The sequence below is a fragment of the Pseudonaja textilis genome, chromosome 1 (genome assembly GCF_049901715.1).
Source record: "Pseudonaja textilis isolate UNSWEBS1 chromosome 1, rPseTex1.2, whole genome shotgun sequence".
Taxonomy (NCBI): Eukaryota; Metazoa; Chordata; class Lepidosauria; order Squamata; family Elapidae; genus Pseudonaja; species Pseudonaja textilis.
Genome location: NC_141990.1, coordinates 25,301,163 through 25,314,291, shown reverse-complemented (window position 1 = coordinate 25,314,291; position 13,129 = coordinate 25,301,163). Strand labels below are relative to the sequence as shown.

The window sequence follows — 13,129 nt, the reverse complement described above, 5'->3', positions numbered from 1 at the left end:
AAGGGTTCATATGCAAAGATCAGTAACCAAGAAAGAGTACAAACAAATTGTCAGGGTTCCTACGGATGCCCTAATTAATTCATGAGCCTCAAGCCAAGTTTCAAAAGAAATCTAATTATTTATTAGGAGCAACAAGTCGGCACATTTCCCAAGTGAAGTCGGCTCTGCCCTACGTATTTTACTGCCCACCTATGACTCTGTTTTCCCCCTCCTTCTGGGGTATATCATAAATCACCCTCTCCAACGGAGCACTTTTTTGGGCTGTAGAAAATACACCTCTCGGCTTGCTCTGGTAACCTGAGATACAATCTTGAGAAAAGTAGGCATGGAATGTGCTTCTAGTCACAGCAGCTGAACTGCTCCCCTCAGATCTCTCCCCTCTCCTTCTTATGGAAATTCAAGAGCAAGCCAGGAATGCTTTACGAGTTGACACAGATGGAAAGCAAGCATTTAGGATGAACTTTGATGAAAGTCACTAATAGTAATAAAAAGGTTTCTTGAAGTATGTTCAGCACAAAAAAAGAATGAATGTAGCACCTGCTCAGTGAAGATTGAAAAATGCTAACAAAAAAGCAGGGAGAGCCACATTATTCAATTCTATTTTGTTTCAGAATTCCCCTGGGAAAAAAGGATGTGCTTCACCAGGAAGTTGTGATGAGGAAGGTGAAGAGGTAGAATAAAGCTTGTGATTGATAGAAACATAGCCAGGAAATGCCCTTTTTTACTTTGAATAAGTTTAAAGGCTTATATGGGCTGCATCCTAGGGGACAGAAGGATAATCTCAGGGAATACATATACATTATCCTTGATAAAACCCAGAGAATTGTAAGGTGACTGGAAAATAGAAAATAGTCTCTTGTCTTCAAGAAGAGGGAAAAGAAAGATCCAGCCTGACTTTGCTAAGCATCTGAATAAATCATAAAGAGTTTGATTTGTAAGCATGCTGAAGATAATAGGGTAATTATTAGATGTTATCTTGAATTTGTCAAAAACAAATCTTTCCAGTGTAACTTTATCTCATTTTTAAAAAAATCAGAAAATTCCTTAATAGATTGTGGGAATGCTTCTATACATAATATATTTTTATTTCAGTGAAGTCTTCTCTCAAGTAACCCCGATGACCAGTGGTGGTATTCAGACAGTTCACACTGGTACTTGCGAACCAGTAGCAAGGATTTGGCATGGGCTGTTGAACCGGTAGTAACTTCTGGCTGGCCATGCCCCCGTCCCGGTCACCCGGTCACCCCTCACTCATTTGTCTCACCCACCTGACACTCACCTGCCCAGTCACTCCTTAAAGTATTTCTTTTTTTCCCCTCCCAACAATCAGCTGTTCCTAAAATCAGCTGTGCCGGAATTCCCCTCTTACTGCTTTGCCCAGGAGGCTTCCCTGAGGCCCAGGAAGGCAAAAAATGGTGGGGGGGCACAGCACCCCTGCCCCCTCCATTTTTTGCCTTCCTGAGCCCCAGGGGGGCAAAATGAAGTGTGGGGGAATGCTGCATGCCCCTCCTATCCTCCATTTTCTGACTTCCTGAGCCCAAGGGAAGCCTTCTGGGAGCAAAAACACCCCCAGGAGTTTTCTTTGAGGCTCAGAACACACCTCAAAGCCTGAACATATGATGAATAGATGCAGGAACTGGGTATATCTAGTCCAGCGAAGAGAAGGACTAGGGGTGACTTGATGGCTGTCTTTCAATATTTGAGAAGCTGTCATAAAGAGGGACTCAACCTATTCCCCCTGAGGGCAAGAAAAGAAGCAATGGATGATCACTTACCAAAGACTGGTCCAACCTAGCACTAAGGAGAAATGGTCTGACAGCAAGAACAGTTAATCAGTGGAATGGTTTGCCTTCAGAAGTTGTGCATGCTCCATCACTGGAGGTTTTTAAGAAGAAATGGGACAGCAATTTGTCAGGAATGGAATAGGTCTCCTGCTTGGGCAGGTGATTGGGCTAGAAGATGCCAAGGTCCCTCTCAATCTGTTATTGGAATTCTGTATCTTATTATTCTGTTATTAAAATATAGCAGTTCACTTATTGTCTGGTGAAAAGCAACCAGAGAGTACATAACATCTGCACTATGGGCTTTGGATTGGCTTTCAATAGGTTTTCAGATGCAATTCAAAGTGCTGATTTAAAGCCATAAAGCTCTTTATAGCTTTACTAATTGTGCTGTTTGTTGTGATCTTAACAGCCAAGAGTCTTTTTGATTATTGAGGTTACAAAAGGGACAAATAAATAAAGCACTTAAGTTTCAGAAAAGCAGAAACCAATTTTAAAACCTCCCTAACAGTAAGAATATTTGACATCATCCAGATCCAATCATCCAGATTGCTAATATGCTGTCCTTCACTGAATATGTTCAAGCAGAAGCTACATAGTAATATTACTGGAGGCTTTCATTAAATTCTTGGTCTTGGACAGTGGCCTAAATTGGTTCCTAAATTGAACCAACTACTTTGTGAGCTGCTGAATCCCTTCAGTTGGTTGCATTCAAGCAGAGGCAGAACAATTATCAGTCAGGGATGCTTCCGTTTGGATTTCTGTACTAAACAGAGTGTTGGATTTGATGGTCGGATACGTCTTTCTAACACCATGTTTCTGTAATTCCCTAGTAAACTTAGAATGCTTCTTTTTTGATCTTGTGACTCTGCTGACCCTAAATAACCATCAAATTTCAGCTGCAGGAAACAGTGAAAAAGAAAGATGAGTGTTTAGAAAAATATAGTATAAGCTGATATGGACAGTACCTTAAAAACACAGAAACAGGCTAGCCTACTTGCAAGACAATAGGGACCACAGTGTATGCATTATTCATAGTACTGCTGGGGAAATGAAACTAGCAAACATGAGCTGTTCATTTTTTAATAGGCTACATGTTACTTTATCTGTCTACAAGCAGAACAAATGCTGTCACCTGTCAGTTTCCCCAATACAAATGATAGATGAATGAACTTCTGCAGAGGACATGATGATCATGACGACGATAATTTTTCCATTTCTTCAAAGTAGTAGCAACTGCATATCCTCCTCTATTGTTTTATCAAAAATTTTAAGCTGTTTTTTTTTTTTAAATTCCCCATTCTTCTACTCCCCCATCCCTGGAATTCCACTCCAGAATATTGCTATCCCTCCTCTCTTTCTATCAAATGTTTAAAACCAGGTTTTGTTTCTTTTTAATCTTTTTTATCCTCATATTCCTGTTTCTCAAGAGAGTATGAAACTTGAGTATGCTCACCTGTCAATTTTTCCTTTCTTGACTTTAATTTTCATTGCCCTTCCTATTCTCTGTTGGTTTCCTTGTAGAATTTTTGACCATGCTTTCTAAGGCTACAGAAGTATCTGATTTTTGCATTTTAAAGCCATATCTAATATGGAGTAATAGAAGGGCGGATAACATGGAATTGTTGAACTTAATTGATTTTTAAATAAGCCTATCAAATGTAGCAAGATTCAGAGGATCTCAGTAAAACTCTGTGCTGAATGGCAATGCATGTATACTTTTCAGCACTAGACTTTGGGAGTACAAATGGGAATCAGATTGATCGATGCTTCGAAGATAATTATGTAAATCCTACTAATTTGCAAACCATTCTCAATACACGTTCTGCTTTTCCCCCTTTGTATGGAAAAGAGTAGAGCTGTATGGTGTGGTAGAAAGTAACTGATTATATACCATCAAGTCAGTGTCACATCTTAACAATCACACCAACAGACAGATTCTTATCCATGATGGTAGAAAACTCACCACTAAAGAAAACCAAACATTGAGGAAATTCAAAAACCTGTTTCTTTACTTATAATTAACAAGCAAATACATTGGTCACCAGTGTATCGAAACAAATATCTAGACATCTTGAGTTACGCTATAATTCATAACATCAAGTGTAGCAGCTTGTTCATCATATCCATTTGCCACTTGGGCTTGTTAGTGCTTTAAGAACCAGTCTGCAGCTCCAGTGAATGACTTCCATTACAAATGGCTGTCCCTTACACTCTCCAAGAATGTGTCACCAAGTGATCTGGCTGGGCTCCAAGGCTGGTGCAGCAGGATGGAAAAAGAGAGACACAGATGTTTAATTAGGGCATAATTATAATTAATGGTATAATTTCTTCTGACTTTAGCTTTTGGGAAAGGGCAAAATCATATCTGGCACAATGTCCAAATATTGATATTGCAGTCAGAAGCTGGTAGATAACAACGTGGTATGATTAGTCACAAGGAAGTCTGGAGAGGTGGACACAGGGGTGGGATTCTACAGGTTCGCACTTATTCGCTAGAACCGGTTGTTAACATTCTAAGCAGTTTGGAGAACCGGTTGTTAGAAGAAATTACTGGCCTAATCCTGTAAGGAAGGCAGGAAGGAAACATTCTGGTGTTGCTTACAGAAACTGCCTCTCTGTTAACCCTTATTACATTCTTGGCAGGACTAGACTTCCTGTCTATGGAACTTCTCTGGAGTTTTTTTCCCCTCCTTTGCTGGTAGTTTGCTTGTGTGGAGTGACCATTCAAAGTTACAATGGCACTGAAAAAAGTGACTTATGACCATTTTTCACACTTACGTCTGTTGCAGCATCCCCACAGTCATGAGAGGCCAGGTGAGGAGATGCATGCCTCGATGTGAGTGATATTGAGTTGGCCACACCCAGCCAATAACATGACCACTAAGCCACGTCCACCCAGTCACATGACCACCAAGCCAAGTCCATCACCTAAGCCATGCCCACAGAACCAGTAGTTAAAAAAATTGAATCCCACCCCTGGGTGGACATGTTTTGTAAATGCAAGCTGCAGCTTCCCTGCAACACTTTTGCACAATAGCTAGCCGTGGGTTCCCAAATTTTCACATGTGCATATGGGATAAAGGGAAGGGTTGCTATTGCATGGTAGCTGGTGAATCTCTCTGTGCTGTTGGAATTGTTTATATGAATAATCTCTCATTTCACCTTCTGCGAACATCCCAAATAACTTTCTGTAAGAACAAGCACATGAGAGGAAGGCAGGGTCAGGTAAAGCTTCCTCCCAATATCCTTCCCCATGAGCTGCTTTTCACTTCAAAGATTGATTTGAGGGTTCATTTATCTGTATTTGCGCAGGGGTGGGGCTGCTGGGGGTTCACAGGGATTCTGGAGAGCCGCCAGCTAAGATTCTGTGCTGTTTGGAGAACCCCAAATCCCATTCCTGGCTGGCCCCACCCCGCCCACCCCCTCCCTCCCAGGAGTCCCCACGCAGCTGGTTTTGGATGCAGGTAAGTGCAGGCCGGCTCAGGGAGGGTGAAAAATTGGCCTCCCAGAAGTTCGGGAAGGCTGGAAATGGGCCCATTTCTGGCTTCCAGAGAGCCTCTGGAGTCCGGGAAGACCATTTTTGCCCTCCCAGAGGCTCAAAGAAAGCCTCCAGAGCCTGGGGAGGGTAAAAACGCACCCCCTCCATGGTGCAGGAGGCTGGCTAGGCCACACCCACCCAGCTATGGGTCAGAGAACCCTTTCCTAAAAATTTTCAAGCCCCACCCCGTATTTGCGCATTGTGTGCTGGAGAAGACTCCTGTGTGTCCCTTGGACTGCAAGGCGATCAAACCGGTCAGTCCTCGGGGAGATCAACCCTGACTGCTCTTTAGAAGGCCAGGTCCTGAAAATGAAACTCAAATACTTTGGCCACCTAATGAGAAGGAAGGAGTCACTGGAGAAGAGCCTAATGCTGGGAAAGATTGAGGGCAAAAGAAGAAGGGGACGACAGAGAATGAGGTGGCCGGATGGAGTCACTGAAGCAGTAGGCATGAGCTTAAATGGACTCCAGAGGATGGTAGAGGACAGGAAGGCCTGGAGGAATGTTGTCCATAGGATCACGATCAGGGGTGGGATATGAAAGGGTTAACTACCAGTTTGGGATTTATGAGCTTCCTTGCCCGCTGTGAGCCGCACCTGTAAATCGTCACAATTTGTCATTAGCACCTAGAAGCAGCCTTTGAAACAGCCCTCTTTCCTTGTTTTTTTAACTGCAGCTGTGCCTCGTTTGGCAGCTGAAGTTGAAAAATCAGGAAATAAAGATCAGGTAAAAGCCCGGGTGGGCATGTGGGCAAAAACATCAGCAGACATAGAACCGGTTCTATGTCTGCTGCTCTTCAGAGCTACCGGTTCTACAGAGGTGGACAGAACCGGGTAGAAACCCACCCCTGGTCATGATGGGTCGGACACAACTTCACAACTAACAACAAATACCATTAGTTGCTCTTTTTTTTTTTTTTTTTGCAGTCCTAATCTCATTATTGTTCTCCTCTAATGCTTGCTTTCTGCTGGTTTCTAGTCCTTAAAAGAATAAAGATAGCATGTCAGTGGCAAGAGGACCCCCTGTGCATACTGTTATCATTTCAGCAAAGACATTTCACACAGGGCTGGGAAATAACTCCTGCCCGCAACCTTTAGAAAATGCTGGCAAAGAGAATAGAAAATTAATCATTCTTTGGATATATGGATGGGGCAAGGCTCATCGGGAGAGTATCTGTATTATTTTCAAAAGGTCCTGCTTTCAGTCTTCAATATTTCCATTTAAAGGAGAGCCGGGGGTTGGGAAGGATCTTTCCTTGCCAGAAATCCTGAGAGTAACTGCCTGTCAAAGCAAACAGTCTAGGCTTGGAGAATCAGATGTCTTTCCTGAATGAAGTCAGCTCCCTGTGTCCCGACTTCCCAGCTACTTACAATTATCTACCAGTCTCTCTTCAAAATTTTTACCCTTCAACTGGATTTCCACAACACACTAGACCAGACTAAAATGAGCTTTGATAAGTTGGTTGATAAGTTGATGATGTAAAGTCATAATCTTGTTTATTTGCTTATGTTATCTTCTTTGAACACAGCAATTGTATTGTGATAATCCAACTTTAGAGCTTAAGAAATCACACAAATGCAAATTTATGCTGTCTCTCCTTTTCTTTCTAGCTATTTCTTCCTACAGGAATTCGATAATGCAGAAGTTTGTCCAGCTAAGATTTGTTTTCTAAGAATCTCATTGTCTTTTTTGCTTGCTTTCTAGACTCATTGGTATATTCCAGATGGTCCTGCAGAAAGTGGTGGAAGAAGGACAATTGAATCTAACAGACACCTTGATCGATGACAACAATGTGTCCATTCAAGTAAATATCGTAGTGTTGCCCAAGGGGAGGTGGAGCCATTTTTATTCTGTCCATGGTCTTCTGAGTTGATTGGGGTTTTTTTCTCCAACAATGGTGTTTCCATAATACTTAGATGAGCAGTTGTGCATCCAGATCAAAATCCAGTCTTTTGCATAGCTTCTTTCACTGCCTATGGATGGTGATGATAGAGGCTTGCAGGCTGTCCTGAGATTGCATTGTTCATGGGAAAGGGGTAAGAAACAATTTATAGCATTTAGGCTTATATACGACCCCATAACTCAGTTTACAATGTAAGCATTATTTGCATATTGCCCTCAACAATCCTAGTCCTCATTTTATTGACCATGGAAGGATGGATGGCTGAGTCAACCTTGAGCCCCATCAGGATCGAACTCTACTCTGTGAGCAGAGTTAGCCTGCAATTTTGAATTCTAACCACTATGCCACCAGGGCTCTGTTAGTTTAAAAATGAGGTGCTGCAATATAAAGCTATTTTTATTGCATATTTCACAGTTTGGTCTGGTCTTTATGCATTCATGTTATATTGAACCCATAGTAGAGTCACCATTGATTGATACTAAACTTTCCCCACTGAAATCAAGTCACAGGTTGCATACAGTTGACTTTAGGCAAATATGAAAATAATTGGGGATTTCCAATCAGTCCTTGTGGATGTTTGTAAGCCCCTTCAAGAAGTGCTTGCTAAAATCTTTGCCCAACTCCAGTTCACCTGAATGTCAAGTTCTTGTTTAAACCTCCTCCTTACGACACGGAATGGAGAAATGTTTAAAAAGGTCATAGTTCTATTCTTTTTTTTAAAAAAAATATAGAATCATATTCTGACTGCATAAGTCCATAGAATTCCATTCCACAAGATCCCAGCTGTTCAAGGGTGCAACTTAATGGATTTACTGGAGAACATGAAAGACTAGCATTTGAGGATTGTTGGGTTTTAAAAGAAAAAAAAACCAGTGCAAGGTGCATTTTTTTCTGTCTCTCTGTTCAATCAATATTTAATTTCTCTTTCAATAAGTATACACAACAGGATGTATGGTAATATAAAAATCTGCTATTTTCTAAATTGTGTTATGAAGTTTGCCTCTGCCTCCAAGGTTTGTTGTTGGGTTTTTTATTTGTTTTTTGGTCATACTTTGTTTTCAAACATTGCTTTTACCATGACCTTACGTTCACCCAATTTTAGCAATCAGAGCTTTTTAACCCATGGCTAAAATCACCCAGTGCCTATGTCAGTATAGAAATGCTTGGGTAAGGCATGTAATTTACTACCTTATTCAGTAACCATGGGAACCACACATAGAAAAAGAGAGCATGTTAGGAACCTCCCTTCTATTTTTTCTGTTGTAGTTCAGTAGACCTGTATCTGGGTTATCCGGAGAAAGAGATAAATAGAGACTGAAGGTAGAAAGTCATTCTGCAAAAATATTTAATCAGATTTACTGATTTGAAAGAGACTAGGGACGGGTTGCAAAGCTGTGGATTTAAAACATAGTTTTTGCTTTCTTTTGTTTTCCATTGCTCTCTGTCACTGTGGAACCTGAATGTATCACCCCCATTACAGGTCCATCTCTGAGGAGGAATTGCAACGGAGCTTGCAATTTTAAGCTGTTATTTTGATAGCAGGGGAGCTTTTGTTGACATGACTGGAGAGCAGACACAGCACACCACAAAAGCGTCACTTTTGGATTTAGAGGTTTATTAGAATTGAAGGCATAGTGAACAAAGCCTTTCCTGTAGGCACTCACATCACATTGCAATGAGGGTCAATTGAAGCAGTCAAAAGGGATGGCTTGAGGCCTATTGGCCACCTCCCACTGTTCAACATTTCATTATATACCTCAAAACCACAAAATCACATGACTTTCAGGATTCTGCCATTTCTTGTAAATGAATCACTGTTGTTAAATGAATCACTGAAGTTGTTAAATTAAGTTGTTTAACCTGGTTGTTAAGGGAATCTGACTCAGTGGTGGTATTCGATCAGTGGTATTCTGGCGAGCGGGTAGCAGCGATGAGCAGCGGAGACCAAATCAGTTCTCTCAGCCGCTCTGCTGTTGGGCCCACCCGCCCCCTGGGCTCATGAAGCTTGGATAGGTGAGATGCCGCCATGACACACGACATACAAGGATCAAGATACATTTTAGCGTTCTATTGTAGGTCCTTATCTATTCCTAATTGGATCAAAATTTCCCTTGCAGTTCTCACATTTGTACGGAGAAGGAGCCTCTATTTTTCTCCTTTATTCTCAAAGTTGTGTAAAGATTTTTTTTTTAACTTTCTCTTGCTGTCGTTTAGTGGCAGAAACTGCCATTAGTTAGGAGTTATTGTTTTCTGTTACTCATCTTTCCATCGGTTTCTAGTCCTCTAATTGGCCACATTTACCACTCTGAAAAAGCTCGGTGGAAGCAATTCCTCCGGTATTACTTAAAAAAAAAAAATTAATGGATCTGTTGGCAGCCAGAGAGGCTGGAGATTCCTGGAGAAATGCTGATATGGTAAGGAAAAGTATCACTTGGCTAATTTGTAGGTAGAGCTGTGAAAAAACACCATTCATGAGACTTTTGCCAAAATATATCTCTCCGTTGGAAAAAAAATGTCAAAAAATGAAATTTGTTTCATCAAATGAAAAGAGAACTGGTTATAAAAATATGCAGGAACCTTTTCCTACTTGACAATATTTACTTATAAAAGAAAAACTCTCTGGCAACCAACTTTGTAACCTACAGTTGTCCTGTTAACACAGTTGTACAGTTAACCTACAGTTGTTTCTTTCCTCTCAGTGCTTTAGGTTGCTTTTTAAAAAGTTCAGGTCACTGTTTTAGATTGTCTTATGCAAAGATCACACTAGGTTATCAATTCCACTGTTTATAGTAGATGCCTTAGTTTATTTTACACATTAGATCTATATTTAACAGCTATGTGAACTCTTCAATAACCTTACCAGGGATGGGATGCTACCAGTTCTGCCCAGTTCTAAAGAACCGGTAGCTTGAAGAGCAGCAGACACTGAATCGGTTCTGTGTTTGCTGCTGTTTGTCCCACCCGCCTGACCGGGCTCTTACCTGTCCTTTATTTCCTGCTTTTTCAACCTCAGCTGCTTTGCGCGGCACAGCTGAGGTTGAAAAAGCAGGACAAAAGAGGCTTTTCAAACGCTGTGCACTCACGCACAGTGCTTTTCAGCTGTCCAGATGGCACAGCTGATCGTTTTTTTACATGCGCGCGCAAAACATAGTCACCAAACTGGTAATAAAACCAGTTGAATCCCACTCCTGAACCTTACTAATCTTCAAGTTGAAACTCAGTCCCTAAGTATCTTATTATTATCCTTATCTCCATTATAATTATAGGATCAATTACTCCATTCTAGATGATAGGGAAGAAATCACATAACAAGTATGTATGTATGTATGTATGTATTTGTTTGTTTGTCCCATTTTATGTACTTTCTTGCCATAGTTGTTAAATGAATCACTTTTCAGTTGTTAAGTTAGTAATACAATTGTAAAGTGAATCTGGCATCCCCATTGATTTTGCTTTGTCAGAAGGTTACACACCAAAAGCATCCTAAATATGAGCAGTTGCCAAGATTCCAACTTTTGATCATGTGACCAGACGATGCTGCCACACCTGTAAGTGTGAAAAACATCCATAAGTCACTTTCTGCAGTGCCATTGTAACTTCAAACCGTCACTAAAAAAAAGTTGCAGATTGAGGGCTATCTGTATGCTGCTTCAGTCATATAAGTGACTTATACAATCCAATATAGTACAATATAAATGCAACAAACTTAGAATTCAAACGATTGATTGCTAACTATCCAAATAACCTCTGCTTGTCAAGGAAAATATCCACTTAGTACTTTCTGCATTTCAGTCCATGAAGTTCTGCAAGAGAGCGATGTTTTACCTGCTTTTTTGGAATACCACGGGGATGGAACCATCCTTGACCCAGGGGAAAATGTGTTTGTAAAGGACGGGGTTCATAACTGTGGCTGTGATTTGTTTTTCTTTCAGACCAGTGTTTCCATTGAGATTCGGTACCAGGCCGTGGATGGCAGCGTTGGGGCTTGGAATGATGATGAATTCTTGGAGAGTCCCAGGGTCCATCCAGATGGTGATCCCTATGACACTGATGTCCTGCTTCCCAGCTACAGGCAATCAGGCAAGACCAGCACTGCAGAGAAAGCTTTCCGGAGGTATTAAGTCAAACCTACAATATAAATACTCTTGTGGAGTCTTGGGTGCTCTCTGAGCTTGGTAGTTTGCTTGAAGACATTTTGTTACCTAATTAGTGAAATTACCTAACTTACTTAACTTACCAAATTACCTAACTTACCAAAAAAGCCAATGCAATCCTAAGTTGCATCAACAGAGGGATACAATCAAGATCAAGTGAGGTACTAATACCACTCTATAAAGCCTTAGTAAGACCACACCTAGAGTACTGCATCCAGTTTTGGTCATACACAATAAAAAAGATGTTGATACACTAGAAAAAGTACAGAGAAGAGCAACCAGGATGATTAGGGGACTGGAGAGTAAGGCATATGAAGAATGGTTACAGGAACTGGGCCTGGCTAGTCCAGTGAAGATAAGGACCAGGGGAGACATGATAACATATTTAAGGGGCTACCACAGAAAGGAAGGGGTCAAGCTATTTTCCAAAGCACCTGTAGGCCAGATAAGGAATAATGGATGGAAACTGAACAAGGAGAGATTTAACCTGGAAATAAGGAGAAACTTTCTGACAGTGAGAACAATCAACCAATGGAACAGCTTGCCCTCGGAAGTTGTGGCTCAAGAAGTGATTTGTCAGAAATGGTGTAGGGTCTCCTGCTTGGGCAGGGGCTTAGACTAGATTACCTACAAGATCCCTTTCAACTCTGATTATCTCTTAGATGAAATATGGGCAAACAAACAACCAAACCCAGGACTCCACAGTACAACCCTGAGCTGTAGAGATTCTGTTCCATTGAAAAGTGCACATCCCAGAACTGTGTTCTATATCTGCCAATCCTGCTGATGGATTTACTAATTTACCTGATTTCAGATTGTCTGTTGAGTTCAAGGTCAGACTAACTGCTACCCAAAACTGAATCACTGGGGATATAGCATGAAAATGTATTGCTTCAGCATAGATTCTCCTGCATCTGAACAGCTTAGATGTTGATGTTCCTGGTGTTGGTCTGAGACCTGGAATAAATGTTGCCAGTTTTCAATTGTTTTGGGTGTATTCTGCCCATCTGTTTTGCAAATAGGAGCACCTTACACAGTATAGCAAAGATCTCTGTTGGGCCAGGCGAAATATGGAAAAAGCCAATTTGTTATATGAAATGGCTTTGAACTGTCTAATTGGAGCTGTAAGTCAACTACCCAGATCAATATGTAACCATTTTGATGCAGGGCAGAAATACGATGTTTAGTGTTAACAAGCATAATGTACCACTACGTGCATGGTGCGTGCGTGTGTGTGTGTGTGTCGACAACCTAAATTAGGAGATCAAAATACATGTTTGATTCTTTCCAAACCTTGACAAGAAAAAACTGGGAGTAGTTATTCGGAAGAAAAGGCAGCATCCATCAAGTCAAACTTTTACTAAGCTACCTAAAGAGAAACTACAGAGTAACTGAGCAATTTTAAATGCAAGAGAAGGCAAACAATAAATAGCTCAGAAGGTAATTGCACGGAGCTTGGAAATTATTTCTCAGAATGATCTGTCAGATAACTGGCATCAATATGAATTTACTCCATCTATGGCTCTTTTGTAGTTATTTGGGTGACCTTTACCACCTGCCAGTAGACTACCAATTTTAAGCTTTTCGTTAGCTGCCAAGAAATAATGGCTCAGGCAGCATAAGAAATTCAGGAGTTGCTCCTGCAGCCCAAATATCTCATTAAACTCTTAGAGACTGTCAGAAGTAACAAGCCCAGGGAGAAGAAGAATCAAATATGTGGTTTTAGGGCCCCAACTCAATTGGTAGAAAA

At 41.0% G+C, this 13,129-nt stretch overlaps 1 protein-coding gene across 6 annotated transcripts in view; it reads left to right on the top strand.

Annotated features, from left to right (window-relative positions):
- Positions 1 to 13,129, top strand: part of OTOF (otoferlin) — a 165,727-nt gene that overhangs the window by 72,049 nt on the left and 80,549 nt on the right. For all 6 annotated transcript variants that reach the window (XM_087929506.1, XM_087929478.1, XM_087929486.1 and 3 more), the window contains exons 4-5: positions 7,027 to 7,126; positions 11,158 to 11,339. In XM_087929506.1, coding sequence (XP_087785632.1) covers positions 7,027 to 7,126; positions 11,158 to 11,339 — 282 coding nt within the window. The remainder of the gene's footprint in view (positions 1 to 7,026; positions 7,127 to 11,157; positions 11,340 to 13,129) is intronic.